We start from the raw sequence: 15450 nt of genomic DNA on the forward strand, positions 1-15450 counted from the left end.
GAAAGGAAGAAAGGAAGAAAGGAAAGAAAGAAGAAAGAAAGAAAGAAGAAAGAGAGAAGAGAAAGAAAGAAGAAAGAAAGAAATAAAGAGAAAGAAAGAAGGAAGGAAGAAAAGAAAGAAAGAAAGAGACAAAGAGAAAGAGAAAGAAGGAAGGAAGGGAGAGAGGGAAGGAGTGGGGCGGGGAGTGAGGGAGGGGGGACTGAGGGAGCCGGGAGAGGGAGTGAGGAAGGAAGGTAGCGGGGAAGGAGAAGACCCTCACTGGCTTGGTTGCAGGTGCTTGAGCTGAAGGCATCATGTTGGTGGAGAAGCATGCAGGCATACAAGGACTACTAGTTTAGCACAAAGGGACTAAAACATATAAAATGTCAGAGTGTGTGTGTGTGTGTGTGTGTGTGTGTGTGTGAAAGAGAGAGAGAGAGAGAGAAACAGCATCGTTAGAGGTGACAAAGATTGAAGGAAGCAGACGAAGTCAGCCTTAACATACAAGGTTCAATTTAATTCAGTTAAACCTTTTCAGCATGCTTCCAGGGATGGTGCTAGGCACTGGGGAGGCAACGCAAAACAAGGTATGATAAAGCAAGATAAGACGTTTATCTTGAGAGCAAGCAAATGTCAGCAAACTATGGCCAGTGGGGCCAAATGGCTTTTTTAAAATACTGCCAGTGAACTAAGTTTTTTTTTTTTTTACCTTTTTAAAGGGTTGTAAAAAAATGAAAGAAAAATAAAACACAAAAGTTAAAAAGTAAAAGAGCATGCAAAACCATATGTGGCTTACAAAGCTTAAAAGATTTTCTGTCTGGCCTTTTACATAAAATGTCTGCAGACTTCTGCTCCATAGAAAAGTCAGATTATTGGAAGTGAATTACAAAAAGACAAGGGCTAGAATGGGGTGAACGTGTGGTTTATTAGGTCCAATAGAGAGATGATTTACCCAGAGGCTTCTCAGAGGAAGTGGCAACTCACCTGGGATCTAAAGAATGAGTAGAAAATAGATAAAGAAAGACGTGGACCTGAAGAAACAATATTCAAAGCAAATGAAACAGCATGGGCTAGGTATAGAGAATTGATGGGTGTCTCGGAAACATAGATGAAAAACGAGGAGTTGAAAGCAGTAAAGCTAGAAACTCAGATGGGTAAACTGGGATGTCATTTCTTCTTCCAGGTCCAGGTTTTATTATTCCTTGAGGACTTAACCCCCAGCTCACAATCTGCTGGCAGTCAAGACATGTGTCTTGTCATGATGTCAAGGGAGAGTACTGAAGCCAGCACAATGGTTGACTTAGAAAAGTGGGCCTGTAGATTTAGGTAGGCACAGTGTGTCCTTCAGTCTGTGACAGGCACTGGCCTCGTCAGCTTGCAGCAGTTTTTCTCCATTCATATTAGTCCACCACCCAGACCACAAGGCTGCCAAATCCCTGAGTCATGTGAGTTTTTTTCCCTCTACCTCCCAAACTCAAAATCTCATTATCCTCTCTTTCTTCAGCTTCCTCAAGGAGACTGAGCTGCTTCTCTTTTTTAAATCCCTAAAACACAAAGATCTGATAAAACCCTCTTTTCTGGACAAAGATACTCCCTATTACTTTGTTTGTCATCAGCCACATGAGGCTTAGACTTAGGAGATATTGGTGGAAATAGTAGAAGGTGAATATATTTGGAAGACTTGCAGCAAATTTACATGCCATAGTGACTGACTTAGGCTGTCAAGAAAATGTATCTTTATTTTCAATAATTCAGCTGGAGATGTGGCTCCAGTCCAGTCTGCCAATTTATTGTAGGCATTTCAAAGGAAACTAAGTCACTTTTGGGATTACATGAGGTCATTTAATGAATGAACCTTGGTCAATCTGGGCTTCAACTAGGTTAACTGAGATTTCTCTTTCAAGGAGACAGGCTTATGTTCATCAACACTCACCTGCTGGCCTCCGCTTTAGTAATCTTTATCATTGCTACCTATTCCTGTAGCAGAAACATCCACATTCTCCACTCCACTCTGATCTGTAGCTCTTGAAGTCACTCCCTGACCACAAACACTAGCTCTCAGCCAGTTCCGAGCTACGCTTAGGGTATACAAAAAATATTCAGGGTTCTCCAGTGTCTCGTAGAAAAGTTTCAGACTCATTCTGTCCAAAGACATCTGATCATTCTTGCTTTCTTAAAAAATTGAGGTAAAATTTATACAACATAAAATTAACAACCTGTTTATGCAGTTCAGTGAATTTAGTGCATTCACAGCATTATGCAGCCATCACCTCTTACATAGTTCCAAGGCATTTCATTACCTCAAAAGGAAACCCTATACCGATGAAGCAGTCACTTCCCATTTCCTTCCTCTCCCAGCTCCTTGCAACCAGTAATCTGTGTTCCGTCTCTGTGGATTTACTTATTCTGGACGTTTCGTATAAATGGGGTAATATATGTAAACTTCAGTGTCTGGCTTCATTCACTCTGCAAGATTTTAGAAGTCGGTCCATGTTATACCACATGTCAGTAACTTATTCCTCTTCATGGCTGAATAATATTCAATTGTATGGATATTTTGTTTTATATTTAGGTTGTTTCCATTTTGGGCTATTGTGAATAGTGCCGCTAGGGACATGTATGTACAGAAATTTGAGCAAGTTTTCCATTTTTTTGGCTATGTATTCAGGAGTGGAATTGCTGGGTTATGTGGTAATTCTGTTTAACATTTTATTTTTTTTGAGACAAAGTCTCACTCTGTTGCCCAGGCTGGAGTGCAGTGGCATGATCTTGGCTCACTGCAACCTCTGCCTCCCAGGTTCAAGTCATTCTTCTACCTCAGCCTCCTGAGTTGCTGGGACTACAGGTGCCCACCACCATACCTGGCTAATGTTTGTGTTTTTAGTAGAGATGGGGTTTCACCATGTTGGCCAAGCTAATCTTGAACCCCTGACCTCAAATGATCCACCTGCCTTGGCTTCCCAGAGTGTGGGATTACAGGTGTGAGCCAACACTCCCCACCTTTTGTGTTTAAATTTTACTGAACCTTCATACTACTTTCTACAGTGACTGTACCATTTTATATTCCATTATTGTTTTTTCAGACCTAAAGACACTTTTCTTTCAATTTGCTGCCTCCTTGGGCTGCACCATTGAAACTGAGGCACGTTCTATTTTGTAAATTCAGCCGACCCATTGTCTATTGCTCTCAGAACCTAGAGCATAGAGGAACAGCATGTATAGCATAGAGACCAATGAGAATTTACAATATAGTCATGTTCTTTGCATTTCTATTCAATTAGCTGGCTAAACTTCATCTCTTTGATAGGAAACACTAGACATGTCATTGTGGTTTTTTTCCTTCTCTATTTTTATAGTACAGCTGACCCTTGAACAACAAAGGGATTAGGGGCACTGATCCCTGCCCCATGCAGTTGAAAATCTGAATATAAGTTTTGAATTCCCAAATGCTTAATTACTAATAGCCTATGGTTGAATGGAAGCCTCATTGATAACACAATCAATGTGCATTTTGTATGTTATATTTTTATACACTGTATTCTTACAATAAAGTAAGATAGAGAAAAAATATTATTAAGAAAATTAAAAAGGAAAGGAAATATGTTTACTATTCATTAAGTGAAAGTGGATTGGCCAGGCACTGTGGCTTACGCCTGTAATCCCAGCACTTTGGGAGGACACACAAATAAATTGTCCGGTGCAAGTGCAGCGGCCATATGTGCTTCCTGTGAAAGAAGGCCGGTTTGACATCTATTAAACAAATCCATCTCAGCATTCTTAACGGTCTTTATATTGTTTGATATCAAGCTCAGTCATTTAAAAAATATGCCTCTGTCTTTGTAAGACTACCTATGGGTTGGAGAAGACTTATGTAATATTCAACTCAGCAGATAATGTATATAAAAATTATTGCATATGATTTAATGATCTTGAATCAATTTTAACTGTTTATATGTCACACTTGGGAAAAAGCAGGACAATTATAAAATTTAATAATGGCATCTCCATAAAAAGCAATAATTCATATTCTACTTTAAAAATCCTTTCTCTTATGTAGAGGAGTAAGTGGCATCCTGGTGGCACCAGAAGGATGTACTGGTGAGCTTGTGTAGTGGTCACTAAGTTAACGCGTGTTGCTTTATTTGACTGATACTGATGTTGCCATCTTAGCTTCCGGCAGTTAGGTGGGCAGAAAACCCAAAGTTAGTAACTTTGGACAGTTGCATCAATGTTAGTAACTCAAGGGCCAAAGTGATGGATTAAACGGCCAGTCCAGGCAATCTCTGGTTCACCCTCATGATGACAGAGTGCTTTTAGGTAGTGAGGCAGTGCTTAGTCTCAAGGCAGCCTCCCTTCCCCTCATGCATTACCTGGTGTTTGTGGGCAGGAGTGTGGATCCTGTATACATGCCTGGGGTTGTGGGTGTGGGGAGGGGCCTCCAGTGTGCTGGGGTATACCCTGGGGTCTCTGTAAGTGCCTGATCCATAGATGCTCCCTGTGGCCTGGTCACAGGGGTCAGCAGGCCCCTGGTGGCTTACAGTGTGGAAGTTGGAGGCTTCACCATAATCTGTGGCCTGAGCTTGGCCTCAGGGAATATTTCTGGGTGGTGTCAGCTGTATCTCCTCCTTACTCAGTGTCGTAGGGGAGCAGCGACTCTCTGGGACAGTGGGATGGGTGGTAAAAGAATTTACCAAGACAGTCGTAGGTAAAGAAAGGCAGATTCATTGGACACCACAGAGCTTACATGTTTGTGGTGATGTGGGTGTGAACATACGATTATCGACAGTGCATAATGCTTGATGGAAATAATAGATGCTGATGTTATTGTTGTATGTATTTAATATCCTATATTTTTTATTGTTATTTTAGAGTATATGCTTACTACTTTTTTTTAAGTTGACTGTGAAGCAGCCTCAGGCAGTTTCTTCAAGTTTCCCGAAGAAGGCATTCTTATCAAGGAGATGACAGCTCCATGCCTGTTACTGCCCCTGAAGACCTTCCGGTGGGACAAGATGTGGAGGTAAAGGACAGTGAAATTGATGATCCTGACCCTGCTTAGCCTTAGGCGAAAGTGTCTGGTTGTGTCTTGTTTTTTAACAAAAACGGTTTAAAAGTAAAATAAATAAATAATGAAAAAAGCTCATAGAATAAGGTTAAAAAGAAATAAAATATTTTTGTATAGCTATATAATTTGTGTGGCTTTTTTGTTTATTTGTTTGAGACAGGGTCTCACTCTGTCACCCAGACTGGAGGGCAGTGGCACAATCACAGCTCACTGTGGTCTCAACCTCTTGAGCTCCAGAGATCCTCCCACCTCACTCAGGAGGACGTCAGTCCTCCAGGCAGACGTCAGTCCCCAGGTGGACCCTGGACTCAAAGTGTATACCAGGCCCCAAGTTGACAACCAGGCCCCAGATGGACACCAAGGCCCTAGGTGGACAGCAGGCCCATGTTGAACACCAGACTCATGTGGACATCAGGCCGCAGGTAGACATCATGCCTTAGGTAGATACGTAGGCTCCAGGTGGACATTAGACCCAAGGCTCCAGATAGACATTAGACCCAAGTCCCCAGGTGATCATCAGGCCCAGGTGAAAACTCAGGCCTTAGGTGCATATCCGGCCTCAGGTGGACACCCAGGCCCCAGGTGATCACCAGACCCCAGGTGGACACAAGGCCTTAGGTGAACAACAAGACCCAGTAGGCCATCAGGCCTCAGCTGGATACAGTCCCCAGGTGAACACAAGGCCCCAAGAGGGACATAGGCCAAGGCAGACATCAGGCCGTAGGTGGACATCAGGCCTGAGAATGACATCTGGCCCCTGGTGAACATCAGGCACAGGTGTCCAAGCAGACCCTGGGTGGACATAACTGTGTACGGGTAAGGAGATGACTTGGGGGGAGGGTGAGTAGTCAGCAGCCCAGTGGAGTCCTGAGTAGGCTTATGGAAGGAAGGGGCCTAGGGGACAGAACCGTAAAGAAGCGACCTCACTTCCTCGATGATGACACACACGAACAGAACTTAGAACTCTGGTAACCAGGCACCCATATCCTAGAGTCAGCGCCGTAACCAGCTCACTTTGTGGGAGACGCTCAAGAGAGCAAGATGTTCTCGTGTTGCTTCCCCACTTCGAGAGGTTGCTGCTTCAGGAATGGAGGGAGTGAGAGCCTTTTCCGACGATGCCGAAGAAGGCTCATCCCTCACCCCAGACGCCTGTGGCCCTTTGTAAGAAGGCGCACCCAGGTACCACAGGACAGCCCGGGGCAGGCCCTAGCAGGCCAGGCCACACCAGAGATCCCATCGGGGCTGCCTCTGCACATTGTCCTTGTCCAGGAGGAGATTCGGGAGCCCATGGAGGCACAGACACATGGTGAGGTGGCTGCAGCCTGGAAGACTTTGCGGGGGCGGTGCTTTTGGGCTGGAATTCCTTTGAACTCAGTGAGGTTGTCTCTGTGTTTGGAAATTCCAGTGGAAAGTGACTGATGCTGGTGACCCTTTCTCCTTTTTCAGCTCCTGGGCCGTACGCAGAAATAAGAGCACTTGCGGCACCAGCTGTCAAGCCAAAGCCAGCATGGGAAGAGCCCCCTCCAGAGAGAGCGCTGGAGGTGGAGGGAGCTCCAGCCAAGGACCAACCCAGCCAGGAGCTGCCTGAAATCATGGCACCTACTGTAGCCACTGGCCTTAATGCTGGAGCTGAAAACGTGGCTGGAGAGAGAAGTGGGAGGGAGGGGGTGACAAGCACAGCCCCAGCCAGCAGATCCCATGCTGCCCCTAGTCCTGGGCATGGTGGCAAACATGGAGGCGGAGACCAGGGTATTCAGACTGGACTCCTGTACCTCGCTGGAGAGAGGCTTCTCTCATTCACTAGAACCACAGCCCTGCTGCTGCAGGGCCTGTTTATCGTGCTAATGCTGGTGGGGTATATCTCTGTGCAGGTGGTGCTCAAGAGCATTAAAAGAAGGCTGGGAAGAAGAGTTCCAGCAGCTCCTCCTGCTCTCAGACGCAATCTTCTCCTCCAGGCATGGATGTGTGTCTGCAACTGGGCATCCAGGCTGTTTGCCCTTAATGTGCTGCCCCGAACGGGCTCTTAGGTGGGCAGGGGTTGAGGGGACCAGGACGTGGCTCCAAAGGGTACAGCAAGGAAAGCTTTTAAAGACAGCCGTTGTGCTCCAGGCTCTCCATGCCACCACCTGCCCTAGCATTTATTAATAGTGTTAGAATTACAAGTTTATGAAATGAAATATAAATAAAGTTTGATTTCTGAAACTTCTCACCTTTTTGAACTCCCTAATATTAGATGGTGTTTTTGAGGCTATCCTGAAAATCTCGGATAGTTGTGTCTTTTGTTGTGGTTGTTTGTGTGGCTGAATTACCATCGAGTCATCTGTTATTGGAAACCTTTCAGGTATGGCTTTTAGAAGACCTTGACCCACTCTTGCCTGTTTTGACTCTCTGGTTTATTGTGGAAAGAAGGATGATGTAGGCTCATGTCTCCAGCAGATCATTCACCTTTTGCCATCAAGGATTTGGCATCAGAGTTTCCAAGAATTATGTGTGCAAGTTGACATGCTGGTACTTTAGCTAATCTGGGTGTCAAAACAGAATGCCATAGACTAGGTAGCATAGAAAATTGATTTCTCACAGTTCTGGAGATGGTAAAATCCAAGGTCAAATGGTCAGCAGATTCCGTGTCTGCGGAGGGCTGGCTTCCTGGTTCATAGACAGCCATCTTTTTACTGTGTCTTTACATGACAGAAGGGGTGAGGGAGCTCTCTGCAGTCCCTTTGATAGGGACACCAATTCCATTCATGAAGTCCCTGCCTTCATGAACTTAATCACCTTCCAAGGCCCCACCCCCAAATACCATCACATAGAATCCAACGCATGAATTTGAGGAGGACAATAACATTTGCTTTATAGAATCAGGTCACCCCGAGCCATATGCACTCACAGGAAATCTATAATCTTCTATTAAGTATTTGCTGGTCCCCTCTGGGGATTGTCTAAACAAAATTGTCTAAACAAAAATTTAGACAATTTTTGTTTTCTTTAAGAAAAGTGATCTTTCATGTGATCCATGGTTTATTCATAGAAAGCACTGTGAGTTCACACACTTGCTAAAAAGAAGGACAATTGCGATACAAAAATGAGAGTGACCTCCCTCTCTCTCTCTTTTTTTAACCAACCAACTGGGCTGAGACATTGTAGGGACCCTTGGCTGGGCAGTAGGACTTGAGTAGCTACATACGGCAAATACAACTTCTTGCTCAGTTTGGAGTAGAAAAGGTGACAGTTTGTCAACAAAAGAAAAAGTAAAGCAGATGGAGAAGTTCTTAGTTTGCATTCTAGCTATACCACCTCTTCCTTATCAAACCCCACCCCCAACTCAGGATCTAACATGTAAAAGAGTAAACACAAAGGCACTGGTAACCAACTGACTCTTCTGAATGCCCTGGCTATCTCCTACAACAATTCCAGGCTGAGCATAGGGGTCAGGAAGGTAGCAGGAACATGATGATACACTGTGGAGGTCAGCCAGGGCTAAGACAGGGCTGCTCATTAGGGCTAGAAATTAAGAAGGGAGAGGCTAAGTGCAGACCAGCCCTAGCCTCCAAGTCAGCACGCAATGAGACTGTGACAAAAGCAGGCAGAGGAAGCTTGACGTAGAAAGGCAGGGGAAGAAAGCAAGTACGGGGCGAGAAGGGAAATGTGCAGTGAAAGCAGCCAATCTGATGGCAGAGGGAGACCGGTGCTTAGAAGCTTGTTTGGTGAGAAGGAATGAATAGAGGAGGCACAGAAATGGGGAACAAACATTTAACTAGTGAGAGAGATTTAAGACGAATGGGAAGAGAAATCTCGCAAAAAGGACACATTCATGCAGATCCTCAAAGATGGACACGCAGTCATCCCTACATGTAGAAATATGCTCAGTTACACATATAAAAACACAGATGCATGGAGAGCAAGCATACACACAGACACATATCTCTACACATGCACTCATGTGTTCCCAGATACACACACACTAAACATGCAAAACATGACAGCATTTACACATAGATATGCACCCTCACATGTGTACAAATGTTACATCCTCACACAGAGACCCACATTCCAGTGTGCACATATCCACACAGGTACACAGCCATAGAACTGACATACATACACATCAACATATAATGTGCACATACAGACAGGCACGCGCAGATATATCTATGCACATAGACACATGTACTCAGTCATGCAGATACACACACTCTCTAACACAAAGGTGACCAGTGTAGATGAATATTGTGAGCTCAGTGGCTTCCCAGACCTTCATTTTTTCCCTGCTCTTGTTTCAAAGGTGCTCAGCAGACTCCTGGCGAGGCTGTGTGAGGCAGGGGCAGGACCTTCAGAGTCCTCACAGCTTTGTGAGGCAAAAGTCTGAGTCCAGTCCTGGCCTCTGCCGCTCACCCACCACTGGGCTATTAATGCCCTGTCTGTAGGTGAGAGATTCTGCATAGACTAGTCTTGGGATTTTTTTCTAACTGGCCATTTTCCTCCTTGGCACACCCACTATCCCACTGGTAACGGCACACACTCTGCAAGGGAAACCTGAGAAATGGTTGTGAGTCTCCTCGGACAATAAGCATGCCCTCCCACCCACAGCTACCTCAAGTGCCCATCAAATCAGAACCAAAATTATAAATACTTACGACTTTACAGTAATTGGCAACACATATACTATAGTACTTACAGTACCATAAATGCATCTGTTTCTCTGGCGAAGCAATCTCTGAGATGGAACAGTGTTCTGTGTTTGCCAAGGGAGACAGGGCCAATGCCCAGGACCCTCAGGACATAGGGGCAGAAGGTGGCATATCGTGGGGGTTTCTGGTCGATCTGCAAGGCCCAGCTTCTCCATGAACAGTGGGCTGTAGTGAGAAGCTTGCCAAGGTATGCATATCGACTGGAGTTGGACTCTCCCCATCCTTAGCCCTGTGGTCCTTTGGCCTCAGCCACAGGTGCTCAGAGTCCTCTCAGGGTGGACAAATGTTTCAGTGTTTTTGGCCTGACCTGACACTACCTGGGGACCCAGGTTGCCGGGCCGGTGAGCTATCTGCTTTCTCAGCCAAAGGCCTCTCGAACCAGCAGCATCAGCTTTTTCTTGCCTTTGTAGATCGTTTGTGGTTGTTGATGAACAGGGCAAATTGCAGGTAGCCATCCTAAGGCAGCAGGAGGGTCTCCCGAGCCTTGCTTAGAAACTCAATGAACTGTCCATACTGGCAATGGCTAATGTGTGTTAGGTGTAGTGTGTGGTGTTGATGTAAGCATTGCATCAGCAACTGGTGCCATGGAGCTCTGTCAGTGGAGATGAGCTTTCCAGAGCTGTGGTGGCCCGGGGTGCCGGCCAGGCCAGGTGCAGTCACCGTGCAGCCTCGCACACAGGATGTCTGAAAGCACCATGGCAATGTGCGCACTCTTCACCACCAGGGGGATGAGAACTGCCAGCTCATTCTTGCCCAGAGAGTGGCTGAGGGCACAAACCCAGAGCACATCACTGATGGCTGGGTGGGTATCCTGGTTATGAGCCACGTTAAGATGGCTCATGGCCAATGAGACCAGCTCGAAGGCGTGGAGCGTGTAGCCCCGGAGCTCCACATAGCAGGCAATGGTGAACAGCTCTGAATGGGTCATGCCACCGGCAGCAGCCTCGGTGGCAATCTGGCAGGCTGCCTCAAAGGCAAGGTGGTCTTTCTCACAGAGTGTAAGGGCTGACAGGGCACAGCTCTGTGGATGCTTCGTAGCACACTGCAGGGCCAGTGTGCAAGCACAGCTAGCCAGTTCCTCCCACTGTGGATCGTCAAGACTGAGGCGCAGGATAGTGGTGTGGGATACGGCTGTGGCAGCTACAATACTAGCAGCCTCAGTAGGGGTGAAGAGTGTGTGCCAGCTCTGCAAGATGCTCCCTGAGGCCCACACACCTGTCGGGGAGAGCCTGAGCTCAGCCGTGGCCATCTCAGTCCTGATTCAGGTCGGCCCAGATTACCGTGTGGGGTTTGAACTTGGCCTGCAGAGATGAGTTCTCCCTCCTCCTCAGCAACCTTGACACGATCTGAGGCAAACCAGGGCAAGAGAAGCATCCCAGATGGCCCAACCTTGTTTGAGGTCTCTTCCTATCCCTTCCTTACCCAGGTCAGAGGGTTGAAGGTTTCTGCAGGTGCTCTCAGCCCCTCCCAAGGATGGAGCAGTAGATCCTGGGGTTTGCTTAACCCGAGGCCAGGGTTGCAGATCTGCCAGGGGTTCTAGCTGAAGTGGGGCCTGTCAGGGTAGAGTCTTGTGCTGGGGCTTTGGGCTTTAGAAAGGGTCCTGAGCCTCCAAGGTGTCTAGAGTTTCTCACAAGCATGGACAGGGACGGGGACCAAACCACCAGGCCCACTACCTCCCAAGGGCACACTTGAGTATTGGCAGCTGAAAATTCATTCTCTTAGACATGTCTCTGATGAGAGGGTCAAAGTGCTGCTGACATCAGCATGTGGTTGGTTTAAGCAGTGAGGACAGAACTTGGGCTGGCTGAACAGACGCTATCTTCTCCCACCAGCAGCCGCATCCTTTCTTAGGCCATCAGGAATAGGAATATGAGAGCTCCAAGGATTCGTTCTCCTGTCCCAAGAGTAGGGTATAGAAACTCCTTTCCCGTGGGAGTAGAGGGAGGTGGGCACTACCCACTTCTGTAGCACAGGTCACCAACCATCGTACCATCTCTCCGCATCTCCAGTTAAGGGATGATAAGGTCATCGCATCACCTGTAACCCAGGTTCCAGGGCCACGTTGAGCAGGGTGCTGTCAGTACTACTGTTAGTGGGAGTAGCAATCTTGAACGCATTTTGGGCCAGTTTGAAGATGAGCGGGGAAGAACGAATGTGCTTCTGCATTGCTTCCGGAATTGTTCAGAGCCTCAGAGTGTCTCCTTTGGCAGCAGTCAGCATGGTGGAGGCCAGTTCCCACCGCTGTGATTCCAAGTGTCCAAGCGAGAACCAGGGAGGATAATGGCTGGGCACCAGAGACACCATACAGTGAGTGAGGGATGTGTGGCCTGCACAACCTGAATTTTCTAAAACAGGTAACCTTATACACGTAAGCCTAATTTATAGGCAGGGTCTGGATCACGAGACAGCGGAGCTGAGAACAAATACTTGGCAGAGGTATGCATGGAAACGCTCTCTCGGTGGATGACTTCTCCCAGATCCCTGAAAGGGCCCCCTTCCAGCAGCAAGATGCACTATTTTTGGAGTGTTTGCACTGGGTCATCATCCAATTGCAGCTCTTGGAGTTGGCTGAGGAGCTGCTCCTCATTACGGCACACCTTGTCCTGTGCATAGGAGCCTTCAGTCATTACCCTCTGTGACCCAGGCCCATCGATGCAGCCTCCAGGGCCAATGACAAGTAGGACTCACTGCTGTTTGGGGAGCTTACAGCCACAGGTACATGTTGGTACACAGGGGGTCTGCTTTCATTCGTATCTAGATACCTGTCATCATTCAGGAGGCAGGCCTCAGTCAAAGTGAGAAACAGGCAGCCGATGGGATCCAGGGGGTGGCCCACCCAGCCTTCCAGGTTGGTGATGGTTGTGGTTCCTCTCTGCAGCACTTCTTTCTTCTGATGCTTGTAGATTTTCAGTTGCCACCGCTGCTGAACCTCAGAGTATTAATAATGGCCACTGTGAGTCTGAGGGCCTCTTTTGGATAACCATGGGAATGTGGGGCATCAACCCGAGCACAGGCTGTTGCACATGCTCAAACCACAGTGGCTGGCCTTGGGAATTAAAGAGTAGTCTGGGCCAGGCGTGGTGGCTCATGACTGTAATCCCAGCATTTTGGGAGGCCGAGGTGGGCGGATCATGAGGTCAGGAGATCAAGACCAACCTGGCCAACGTGGAGAAACCCCGTCTCTGCTAAAAATACAAACAATTTAGCTGGGCGTGGTGGCGGGCCCCTGTAGTCCCAGCTACTCGGGAGGCTGAGGCAAGAGAATGGCGTGAACCCGGGAAGCGGAGCTTGCAGTGAGCCAAGATCGTGCCATTGCACTCCAGCCTGGGCGACAGAGTGAGACTCCGTGTCAAAAAAAAAAAAAAAAAAAAAAAAAAAAAAAAAAAAATTAGCTGGGCATGGCGGCACGTGCCTGTAATCCCAGCTATTCGGGAGGCTGAGGCAAGAGAATTGCTTGAACTCGGGAGGTGGAGGTTGCAATGGGCCCAGATCGCACCACTGCACTCCAGCCTGGCAACAGAGCTACTAGACTGTCTCAAAAAAAAAAAAAAAAATATTGCACAGATCCCTGAAAATACAATTATATAGATTTTCTTTTTTGTTTTGTTTTGTTTTGGCTTGGTTTTTTGAGATGAAGTTTCACTCTTGCGCCCAGCCTGGAGCAGTGGCGCGTTCTCAGCTCACTGCAACATCCACCTCCCGGGGGGATTCTCCCACCTCAGCCTTTCAACCAAGAAGCTACTTTTTGTTTGTTTGTTTGTTTGTTTGGTTGGTTGGTTGGTTGTTGAGACAGAGCTTTGCTCTTGTCGCCCAGGCTGGAGTGCAATGGTAAGTTCTCTGCTCACTGCAACATCTGACTCCAGGCTTCAAGCGATTCTCCCGCCTCAGCCTCCCGAGTAGCTGGGATTACAGGCTCCCACCAGCAAGCCCGGCTAATTTTTTTGTATTTTTAGTAGAGACAGGTTTTCATGATGTTAGCCAGGCTGGTCTCAAACTCCTGACCTCAAGTGATCTGCCCGCCTTGGCCTCCCAAAGTGCTGGGATTGCAAGCACGAGCCACCGTGCCCAGCCTGGTTATATACATTTTCAATAAACATATATGAAAATGGTCTCAGGCATTTTAATAATTAGAAGACCAAAATCAATAAAAATGTAATAACATTACCCACTAACCAGAATATATAAAAGAAAGACTGACAAAATCAGGTATTGGAAAGGACATCTAATTAGAATGCTCTTAAACTTGTGGTTGGGTTGTATATTAGTCAAAAAAATCTTTGGAATTAAAAAAATTAATTGATAAATTGTGTGTATTTGTGGTGTACCACATTATACATATATACACACACACAGACATGCATTGTAGAATAGTTAAATCTGTGTATATATATATAGCCACAGACATACATTATAGAATGGCTAAATCAACTGACATGGCATATCAGTTAGCTTAGATACTTATATATTTTTTTTAATTTTTTTATTTTTAGATGGAGTCTCCCACTGTCACCCAGGCTAGAGTGCAATGGTGCAATCTCGGCTCACTGCAACCTCTGCCTCCCAGATTCAAGCGATTCTCCTGTCTCAGCCTCCTGAGTGGCTGGGATTATAGGCGCCTGCCACCACGCTCGGCTAATTTTTGTATTTTTAGTAGAGATGGGGTTTCACCATCTTGGCAAGCTTCTGACCTCGTGATGCACCCACCTCGGCCTCCCAAAGTGCTGGGATTACAGGCATGAGCCACTGTGCCTGGCCAATCAATACTTATTTTTGTGTGTGTGTTTGGTGAGAACATTTAAAATCTGCTGTCTTAGCAATTTCAAATATTACCACTTTTTTTTTTTTTTTTTTTTTTTGAGACGGAGGCTCACTCTGTCTCCCAGGTTGGAGTGCAGTGTCACGATCTCGGCTCACTGTAAGCTCCGCTTCTCAGGTTCACGCCATTCTCCTCCCTCAGCCTTCCGAGTAGCTGGGACTACAGGCGCCCACCACCACGCCTGGCTAATTTTTTGTATTTTTAGTAGAGACGGGGTTTCACTGTGTTAGCCAGGATGGTCTCGATCTCCTGACCTCGTGATCCACCCGCCCCGGCCTCCCAGAGCGCTGGGATTACAGGCATGAGCCACTGCACCCGGCCACCACATTGTTATTAACTATAGTCAACATGTTGTACAATAGAGCTCTTGAGCTTTTTCCTCCTAGTTGACATTTTCAGTGACATGCACTGCATTTGAACATATGCAGTTACTATGACCAAGCGATTTTATCTGTAGGGCTGTACTTAACTAAAATATACATGTGTACCAAAAGAAATTAACAAGAATGTTCATAGTGGCTTTATTGCTAACAGCCCCAAACTGGAAACAAACCAATGTCCATCAACAGTAGAATTAATAGATGTGCCATATTCATTCAGAGCACCACCGAGCAGGGAAAAGAAATGAACTGCTTCATGAAACCACATGAAGGAGTGTCACAAATGTAATGCTGGGCCAAAGAAGCCACACACAAAACCATTCCTACTGAATGGCCTTCCATGCTTCCATTTATGAAACAAGCAACACTAATTGGGGCTGCTAAAATCCAGGTGACTCTTTGCTTTGACAAGACAGGGGGCAGTGGTTAGGGAGCAGACCTTCAGGAGAGGGATTTCCAGATTGTTATTTTTATTTCATTTTCTTGGACTGTGTGGTAGCTCCAAGCATGTGTTCTCTTTGT

At 46.6% G+C, this 15450-nt stretch overlaps 1 protein-coding gene and 1 pseudogene across 1 annotated transcript; one reads left to right on the plus strand and one right to left on the minus strand.

The window, feature by feature from the left end:
• The first annotated feature begins 4756 nt into the window (after nt 1-4756).
• On the plus strand, nt 4757-7252 carry LOC129394458 (CMT1A duplicated region transcript 15 protein-like protein). The gene is made up of 2 exons (XM_055101813.2): nt 4757-6350; nt 6491-7252. Exons 1-2 carry the CDS (start codon nt 6086-6088, stop codon nt 7069-7071), a joined length of 846 nt encoding a protein of 281 aa, XP_054957788.2. The 5' UTR covers nt 4757-6085; the 3' UTR covers nt 7072-7252.
• Nucleotides 7253-10090: 2838 nt separating this feature from the next.
• LOC117976706 (zinc finger SWIM domain-containing protein 5-like) lies at nt 10091-13806 on the minus strand (annotated as a pseudogene).
• Between the last annotated feature and the right edge of the window lie 1644 nt (nt 13807-15450).

Source organism: Pan paniscus, chromosome 19, assembly GCF_029289425.2.
Source record: "Pan paniscus chromosome 19, NHGRI_mPanPan1-v2.0_pri, whole genome shotgun sequence".
NCBI lineage: Eukaryota > Metazoa > Chordata > Mammalia > Primates > Hominidae > Pan > Pan paniscus.